The sequence below is a fragment of the Esox lucius genome, chromosome 7 (genome assembly GCF_011004845.1).
Source record: "Esox lucius isolate fEsoLuc1 chromosome 7, fEsoLuc1.pri, whole genome shotgun sequence".
NCBI classification, from domain to species: domain Eukaryota; kingdom Metazoa; phylum Chordata; class Actinopteri; order Esociformes; family Esocidae; genus Esox; species Esox lucius.
Window position 1 is genome coordinate 9,190,072 of NC_047575.1, and position 9,762 is coordinate 9,199,833.

Genomic DNA, 9,762 nt, shown 5'->3' on the forward strand with positions numbered 1-9,762 from the left:
TTTGGTTTTCTTCAAGGAGCTCTCTGTATTTCGCTCTTCATCGTTCACTCAATCCCAACCAGACTTCCTGTCCATGCCGCTGAGAGGTGTCTCCACAGCAGGATGCTCTGACCGCTATGCTTCCCCATGTGCATGTTATTAGCCAGGTGATGACCAGTACCTTTTTTTCGCCTGACGTAGCGTGTGGCCTTCAGGCATAATTGTTTGATTTTGTTCCCATTAAACAAAATAATATATTATTTTTAATAATAATATGCTCTCAGAGGCAGCATGTCATATTCCTTTTACTCAGGAGTGGCTTCCATCTAGCAAGTGATTGATGGAGTGCTGTATAGAAGCTTGTCTTTCCAGCAGCTTCTCTCATAGAAAAGGTCTCTGCATAGAAACTATGAGGCTCTGTTAGATTGGCCATTGAGTTCTTGGTCAGCTCCCTGATCAAGGCCCCCTTTTGCACTGACAAGTAAAGTGTGTGGGACCTTTTGTAGACGTGTGCAATTATATCATGTACAGTTAACGCCACTGGTGGATTCTAAATTATAAAGACATCTCAAGGATGATTAAAAGTCACACCCGGATGACCACATCATCCGTCTGAGTTCCATCTGGAGTGTCATGGCAGGGTCTGAATATTTATGTACATGCAATATTTCAATACTAGAGATAAATCTGATTGCATAAGTATTCAAAATACTTTTTCACATTGTTATATAACAATGTGTAATGAAAATGGATTGAATTGGGATTATCTTCTGATTTGCAGAACATACACAACACTTTAAACATGTAAAATATTGTTTTCATGTGAAAAGAAGGATAGACAACTTAAATGTCAGATTGATAAGTATTCACCTTCATACATACTGGGTAGAGACACTTATCAGCTTTTACAATTGCAAGGCTTTTTGTGGTAAATTCATATGATTACATTGTATCAATGGACTGAACAAAATGAAATACAATTTCAGAAAAAAAAATATTTTCATTTTCAATTTTATTTATCAGTTACACCATTTATAACTTTCAATATACTGTATATCTCAATTATTCACATGTAATCTGACATAACTAAAAATTATTCACATTCATGTTGTGCCATGTATTAGAATGAATGTTACTATGGCAATGTTTTAGAACTAAAAGACAGGTTGAAATGCAAAAGGACGACAAGACATGCTTATAATAAAATACACAATACTATACACTGTTATATCGTCAGTCATTTTTATAATGGCAAAACACATTAACATTCACCCTTAGACATGGGTGGAAATTCATTCGTTGTGCACTTGATGTAGCATATACATTGTTAATAGAACAGTGGAAATCAGTCCCAAAAGGCCCTAACCCCAACCATCTGGTTTCCAGGTAGGCTAAATAAACCTGCATCTGACCCCAACCATGTTGTGAAACCATATGGTGAAGTTAAGCTACTCAAACACAAAGCCATTTCAGTTGAAACAAATGATGACAACTTCAAACCATTATGTCCATACTTAATCAAACCTGGCATACAGTGTAGATGCTACTATTTTTACTCTACTTTACAAAATGAACAAACCTAGCACACCACAATACAACCCACTTGAGTCCCTGTGATAACAATATTAACTGGCAGCACAGAGAAGCCATTCTCAAAGATATTGGCTAATAGAGTAAACCTTTCATACAATGTTTTACAGACATGAAAAAGAGATCAAAGACAAAACCATCAGAGCTGAACACACTAACCAAACAAACCTTCTGTATAGTAGTATCACAGTCAGACTGTAATTTCTACATTTCATTAAAAAAAAAAAACCTAAGCATAGAAGAGAATATCTGATATTAAACTACAGAACAGAAGTTTTTTCCGTAGCATTTCTGATGAATACCCGTTTATTCTTAAGAGTGGTACTCAACTGTTTTTCTGTTGACCTGAATTGAACATTGTTTGTTTCCTGGCAGAAACACTATCTGGAAAACTATATTTAATGCTATATTGACAGCAAATGTAGCATTAGACAGAAATTTTCAATAATCCTGTATTTGCACAAATTCTTCATGAATGTTTCAGACAAAATATGCTAAAGACAGTTGCTAATTATAGTTCTATATTTAAAATACAGCAACAGTTATTTTTTAAGTCATAGGATAAACGTTAATATTGTAGGTCGATTATAATTTACAAACACTTTATCTTCTGTTTCTCAATCCCATTGAAAACCTACCATGACCCTAATTTGAGTCATGAACCAACAGTTGAGACCCATTTGGTCATTTTCATTAACATTACTGAAAATGTGATTAATACATTTTACTAACTGACCATTTAGATATTGAGTAGATCGATCACAAACAACAGAGTATGACTTTTACAAAATGGGCATTAACAAGAAACGAGTAGAGAATATTACCTAAGTCTAGAGCAGGGGTCTACAAAAATATCTGCTGGAAGTAGTGGTGCTTCAATTCCTGCTTCTAATTTCCATCCTCCATGAGGAACGCTGCTGCAACAGGGGTGGTGAGTACACAACGCTAATTTAATGCGCAATTTAAACATCTGTTCAGTGCTATAACAAAGCCCTGCACTTCTAGCAGTACCAGAGAAGCACACCCCTGGGGTAGACCAACCTGGGAGATGCAGGAGAGAGCATTTGATAATACAGTACCTGGAAAGCTATAACTTCAGTAGTGGTTACTGGCATAGAAATGTAGCTAGGTGGCTAGCTATCTGAATGACATCACACCGTAAAAACTAGAAAATCAGATACAGTACATGTAATCTAAGAGTATTATGACACAAAATAGCATTGCACAAATACTGCAATAAATTCTAAAGATTAAGAGTCAGATTTACAAACAGTTTACACTGTTTTGTCCCCAGCCAAGAGCCTAAACATTTTGCATGCTTTATCTTAACTCATTGTCTTATTTTATCTCCAAAAAGCCATGCTATCCTTTTGTTCTCCTCTCTGGCTAAATCCAAAAATAGCACACGCTTAGAAAATGCCATCCTTAAAAGGGCAACCACACCATCTTTAAAATGTATTACAGACAGAAGCCTTTTGCATTTCATTCTGGGGGCTCTGAAAATTCCTTCCCCAACCATTAGCAGCTAAAATGTCCATATCAGCTCAGTCTGTACTAGAGCAATTCACAAAGCTTTCAGGAGTAGAAAGGCTGATTGAGGATCACATAGCCCCTGTATATTCATGATGAGTTGCATGGAAAGACTGATCCTAGATCAGCGATCATAACCACCGGCCAAGAGACGCAGTACCGAAGCCGTACTTTGCATTCCCTCGGCTTAGCTTGGCTACAGGCCAGGCGTAACTGGATTTTTTTTTATCCAGCATTATGAATAAGGGCCTGTCTTGTTGGATAGGTTTTTATCTTTTACATCATAAATCTGATAACATACAGCGTAGGGGACAGGAAGCCTTTTCTTTTTTTACCAATCACATCATATCACAAGATACTCCTCCACAGCTGACTGGTCAGAACACCAAATAATGGGGGAAAAAAATCCCCATCAGAATTTATCAGTCGGTGTGGATGCAGCCTCCCGTAGGACTCCAACTGAACTACAGATCCAGTGGTATACATCAGGACTCCAACTGAACTACAGATCCAGTGGTATACATCAGGACTCCAACTGAACTACAGATCCAGTGGTATACATCAGGACTCCAACTGAACTACAGATCCAGTGGTATACATCAGGACTCCAACTGAACTACAGATCCAGTGGTATACATCAGGACTCCAACTGAACTACAGATCCAGTGGTATACATCAGGACTCCAACTGAACTACAGATCCAGTGGTATACATCAGGACTCCAACTGAACTATAGATTTGGAATGTATGTTTCCAATCAATAAAACTGGTTCCATTTCTATGTATTTAAATCAAATCAGATTGTGGACCTCAGACAACTAATTAAAAATGGGAACCTACTAACTCACCCTTCTGGCTTACCTAAACAAAGGAGACAGTCGAGCTGCAACACACCAATATCTCCATAGGGTTTGCACTGTTCTGTATCTGGCTCAAATGAATGAGGGACTCTATTCCTTCCCCATACTTTGCACTACGGTTGACTTGCGCATAATTTAGGATAAGAGAGGTAGGCACAGATATATAGAGAACAGCTTCAGACATAAATATACAAACACACGCACACATGTTTACACACACACATACATACATATATCAATAAGACCAGGCTTACAGCCTTTCTACAATGTTAATATACAGTAACCTGATTACAAAGAGTGAGAAAAGGTACTGTGCAACAACGAGAGGATCTTTGGATTAGTAATTCACCTCTAAAATTACAATAAATTTAAAAATAAACTTTCAATCAATTAACTAAGCTATCTAGCGCCACATCTAATCGCTTCACTAACTAGCCAACTACTAATTAAATATTTTGTATTAGGTACACTAATATACATGTTCACTCAACCTTTGTGCATTCCAAGATGGTGATTAAGTGCAACGCAAGATGGTTATATAGACAGCATGGAGAGAAATGGGGAGGTTTGGTCTAGGGTAAGCAACAAGACCATTGTCTAACAAGGTGGCTTCGCCCTCTCTGATTTGAAGCTCCGCCCACTGGCTGTTTTAAGAGGTGGATCCAGGTGTGATTGGGGTGGAACGGCACAGGCCTTTCACATTATCCTCACAACACCGCAAGGATGCAACAAACAAGCGCTCCGGAACTTTTAGAGTTCATTTGGAACTTCCAACAAGTGCGGGGAAACGCCTTTAGTAATGCCTTTCCAAGCTTGTGCTTATCCTGCAGTGGATGAGAGATGGCGGCTTTGTGCAATGCCGTAGCAGGCTGAATAATGTTAAAGGCCGGCGGTTTTCCTGCAGGTAGAAGGTGGCAGGTGGAGGGGGCTGGAGGAGGTTAGCGTTAGGGCTGCAGGAAGGAGCTGATGGAGCTGATGAAGTCCAGGGGTTTGTCAGCGTGGATCCAGTGGCTGGCGTCTGGGATGTACTGGATGTCGGCACAGGGGAACAACCTCTGGATCTCTGGGTAGTCCTCAGAACTGGGGGAGTGACAGAAAGATTGACAGAAAACGAGAACCACTAAGGAGAACCGAGAGGACACAAAATCAATTCTAGATTAAGTGTATATAATATCCCAAAGCAGGGTTACACTATTAGCGTCTACTAATACTGGTAGCAGATGACATCATCTCACTACCTGATGTAGGCAGAACTGGCCCCGCCCAGGAAGAGGGTGGGGCCCTCAAAGGTTGTGTCAAAACTAGGGAAGCTCATGATGTCATCAAGGTGTGCGGCGATGGCTTCCAGGTTGACCCTCCAGGTGTATTCTCCGTTCTGCTCCACCAGGTTGGTGAGTAGAAACTGGCGCACTGAGCGCTCCTGGTGACAGGAAGGAACATGACACTGTAAGGCAAACCAGCATCGAAAAGGACATCGCCATTGTCAGACGCAAACGGTGAACCTTAACCCAGACCCTCGCTTCGCACTCAGAAGATGACTTCCAAATTGGCGATGTGATCAATATACCCATCAACTTCGGGACACACCGACTCGTGACTGGAATGATGCGGTTCTCTTTTCAATTACACAATTATCATAAATCCTTACTGCTGTTTTAAATAATAAAACCCTAACTAACAGTTTTAATTTAGGAGGTACATCCCCAAGTACCTGTACCAAGTCTCAAAATAAGACATATACATGTGTGTGAAATAACCCAGTGCCTCAGAAAGCACCTACACCCTTGAACATGCTCAATCTCTCAGCTTGGGTGGGGGCCCGCCTCGTGCAAATGGAGGGCCGAAGCAACCAATTTGGGATCAAAAGACCATTTACAAACACGATACTGGTAGCTTGATATTGGACTGCTTTGACAGGACATAATAGTGCATTTCAATCCATTACAATTTGATGACCGGTCCATCATCCAATTGTAGAGCAGTATCATAGCATTATCTTACGCGCTCATCACAAACTGAATATAACCATGTCAACCTGTAGATTGTGTGTATTATGTCTCTATGTTTCCCACAAGCAACACCATTCTGAGTATGTATAAATGCACGTAGAGAATTCAGCTGATTCTCTGCATGTATCCACATGCGGTGTGAAGCCTGGCAGCTGCGACATCAGTGACCGTCTGCGAGGGCAGCATCCCTGACCTTGACCAGTTTGCGTAGCTGGTCCTCAGCCATGCGGCGGGCGGTGGAGCGAGGCAGGTCGCTGGAGATCTTCACTTCCTTCATGGCCTGGATGTAGGAGTGGAAGTTGGTGCGGGTGGTGGTCTGGGCCGGGCTGATGTCCACCACCACCAACCTCTCCACCAGGCCCGGCTAAAGGGGGAGGGAGGAATGAAGGGGGGGTCCATAGTGGTGGGGAAGAATAAATGATAAATGAGGAGCATAAAGAATGCTAGATAAATACATTTTAGTCAGTTAACAGACCCTTTTATTCACTGTGATTTACAGTTAATGCATTAATCTTAAGATAGCTAGGTGGGACCACCACACAACCCAGTAATAGTCAATATGACTGAATTAAGTAGGCTAGCTATAAGCCAATTATCAGTTATTGCTAGAATGAATAACAAATAAACCAGTGCAAGCATTAGTTAATGGATGGTGACGGTGGGTTATTTTAGGTACTCTCTCAAAAGCAAGGATTCTTAGAGGAGCTCTGCTTACCTGCGAGAGGGCCGTCGTCATGGCGACCTTGCCCCCCATGCTGTGGCCAATCAGGACACACTTCCCGATGTGCAGCTGGGCGAGCAGATGCGTCAGGTCATTGGTCATCGCCTCGTAGGTCAGGTCGGGGCTGTGTGTGCTGGTACCGTGGTTACGGGCGTCAACCGTCAGCACCTGACTGGACAAAGGACAGTTAAGACACTAGATGAAGGGGTGGGGGGGGGGAGACCACAGTCCAGTGCATTCCGCTGTGACCACTCACTGGGATTGAGGGTGGAGCGGTTTGGTTGACAATCTGCAACAAACCTAGTTTCACGTCCTTAACCTCACCAATCAAAGAGCAGGTAAAAAAAACTACAATTGTGCACACCAGCTGTTCTGCATACCTAGGAACAAATAATTGACTGATTTAGACAGGGGACACCAGGTGAATGAATGCTATCAGGTAGAATTAAAACTAGCATGAATCCAGGTCCCAAGACTCAGAGTTGAGAACCACTGTGTCAGACAAGGCATTATATTACTCTTCAGCATTTGCAAGGTGGTAAGTAGTTGTAACATTTCTGAAACATTTGCCTGCCTTATGAGACGTTACCTTTCTGCCTGTCCTCTGCACCAGGGACTTGGCTATAGAGTGGAAGTTGGACTTGCTGCCGAACAGACCGTGGAGGAAAACCAGTGGAGTGCCATCCCCTGTCCCATCAAACACGTCATAGGTCAGGTTCACTGGGCTGAAACGGAGAATAAATTATACATTGTTAGTGTTAACATAATGATAAATGATCTTCACAGGGCTGCGAGTGACACTACACTAGGAATAGCTACAATATTCATGTTTAATATCATATTTTTAACAAATGTCTAGGAAATGCTAAATAAAATAAATGACAGACTGTCAAAATGTACTTCAGCTAGTAACTTATTTACCATAGACATCTATATTGAGTAGAGCATTTCGAAAATAGTGAGCAGTGAACAGAAGGTCGTTGTTGGAATGCAGGTCTGGCTCGTAAGTTAGCGATAAAATCCAAATAAAACGTTTGACAATCCACACAGACATCACTGCAAGCAACATCTGAGGGACACTATGTTTGTCATATAGCTAAGCAAAATGTTTACCATAGAAATGTATTTATTTAGATTGCCCATCACGGCTATGTGAATTCAGAAGCTAACGTTAGGTAACCATAAAAAAAATCCACTATCTTTCCCGGAGTAAATTTGTAGCTGGCTAACGTTAACATATACGTTAATGTCGAAAGAAAGACAACACAACTGACAATCCTGTCATGACGTTGTTATCATTTTACACATGTAAATGTATTAGGCACAAAAGCTTATGAGCTAGCCAGGATGCTATGTTGCTGTCATTTTATTAGAGAAAGTAGAGGGCATTACCTGACCGAGCCAATTGCACGAGCCATCAACGGCACACCACCACAGACATCCTGATGTCGGAACCGACATGTTGCCCTTCCGCAGAAAAGTCCTTTCCAAAGAAAGCTACAGAAAACACTCATGACAGTTTAGGCTCCTTTGGTTTTTCTCCAGAAGGATTGGCACATAAGCTTTCTACTCTGTAAATTTCGGAGCGGAGGAAATTATTGAGACATTAGAAAAAGAGTAGGAGGAGCAGAAGAGGCCATCTGCCAGCGGACACTTTTCTTCTGTTACAGGTTTGAATGTGCATACTGCCATCAACCACAGACTGCCACCTACTGTACGGTTGAAACTACTACTTTCTACTTTGGGTATCCGGGCGGATCGCAACCTAAAACGGAGCGCATACCGCCACCTACTGTACCCTGTTATTCTTAATCTAGCATTCAGCCCTTTTCCTAATACAAACTAACCACTATCCACCACCAAATCCCTGCCATGCATGCTCCCTTACATCACATTCTTAAATAACTTAAATATATTCTTGCAACCTCTCGGCAGACAGGTCCTGTGTGGCCAAAAACATTCACACCACAAAATCAATTATGTCTAGATTTTCCTTATTGTTGTTTGGGAAGCTCGCACCACGTTCAGTCCACCGTCCACGTTCAGTTGCACAACCACCACTTCTTTTCTATGTCCTCCACTGCAGTTACTCCTCCACCATGTCCCTTCCCATCAACTTTTTAGAAACACATGCCATCCAAATCTACCTTATCATCTTCAACAGCTCCTTCAACTACTATTGGTTGCCTTAAATCACGTTCGAGCTTAGGTTTACGTTCATTTACCACATAGACTATGATAAAGGACTCCAGCTCCCCAAAAATGACCCCTGATGGAATAGAAACAATTATAAGCCGGCCAGTAATCCTAAATAATTATTTATAATTCAAGGTTCTTAATATATGATCTCTTCGACTGCCGTCAAGCAGTTGTCTATTTTTTTGTCTGCCAGAGTTTCTTAACCATATTCAATTTGTAACATGACATAAACCATGCCAACAGATGGCGCTAAGTCCTCACAAATGTATACAAATCCCAGCAGGAATGACGTTGTAATCAATTGTGTTGAGCAACTTCTAGACCAAGACCATTAAACTACTGTACAACCAAGAACAACAATCATTGCAAGTCAAACTTTCCTCAACTAGATTTGGTGGTATCATAATCATTTTCTGTTTACTGCTTAGTAATGCAAATGGAACATTAATTACTTTAACTTTTCTTGGAGAAGATTTGGGAAATGTGGGAAAAGTATGGTGAAACAGTTACAGATATAGGTTGGTAAATGAGTTACACTGTGTTTCACTGCTACATTGATTAACTATCTTGGTGTAGACAGTCTGAGTTAGGACCAGCCAGTCTTAAGTGGACACAAATGTAAACAAAGACAAACTTAAACGAGAGCAATAGCAATTGAGCTCGGGGACAAAGTTCAAACAACCCACACTCTTCAGTGTGAAAATTGTGCTACACTGAAATGTGTCCTATGGAAAGGAATTACCAGTCTAATAGGTTAGTAGGCCAACTAGTCATCTTATTTACCTAACCGCATGTCTGCTTCTCCCACCCACCTGTTAGTTAAAATTGATTTAGGAACAGGTTTTGTTTGCAGTGTGGTCTGTCTGTGTGGGCT

The 9,762-nt window shown here is 41.1% G+C and overlaps 1 protein-coding gene across 2 annotated transcripts; it reads right to left on the reverse strand.

Annotated features, from left to right (window-relative positions):
* Nucleotides 1-974: 974 nt before the first annotated feature.
* On the reverse strand, nucleotides 975-8,507 carry abhd11 (abhydrolase domain containing 11). 2 transcript variants are annotated; one of them, XM_010895221.4, is made up of 6 exons: nucleotides 8,082-8,507; nucleotides 7,279-7,414; nucleotides 6,684-6,857; nucleotides 6,162-6,332; nucleotides 5,198-5,379; nucleotides 975-5,039 (listed from the first exon to the last, which is right to left on the reverse strand). In XM_010895221.4, the coding sequence occupies exons 1-6, from the start codon at nucleotides 8,201-8,203 to the stop codon at nucleotides 4,904-4,906; spliced, it is 921 nt and encodes a 306-aa protein (XP_010893523.1). In that variant the 5' UTR covers nucleotides 8,204-8,507; the 3' UTR covers nucleotides 975-4,903. The 2 variants fall into 2 exon arrangements, with proteins under 2 accessions (XP_010893523.1, XP_012989770.1); XM_013134316.4 differs by having other exon boundaries at nucleotides 6,684-6,861; nucleotides 8,082-8,500.
* Between the last annotated feature and the right edge of the window lie 1,255 nt (nucleotides 8,508-9,762).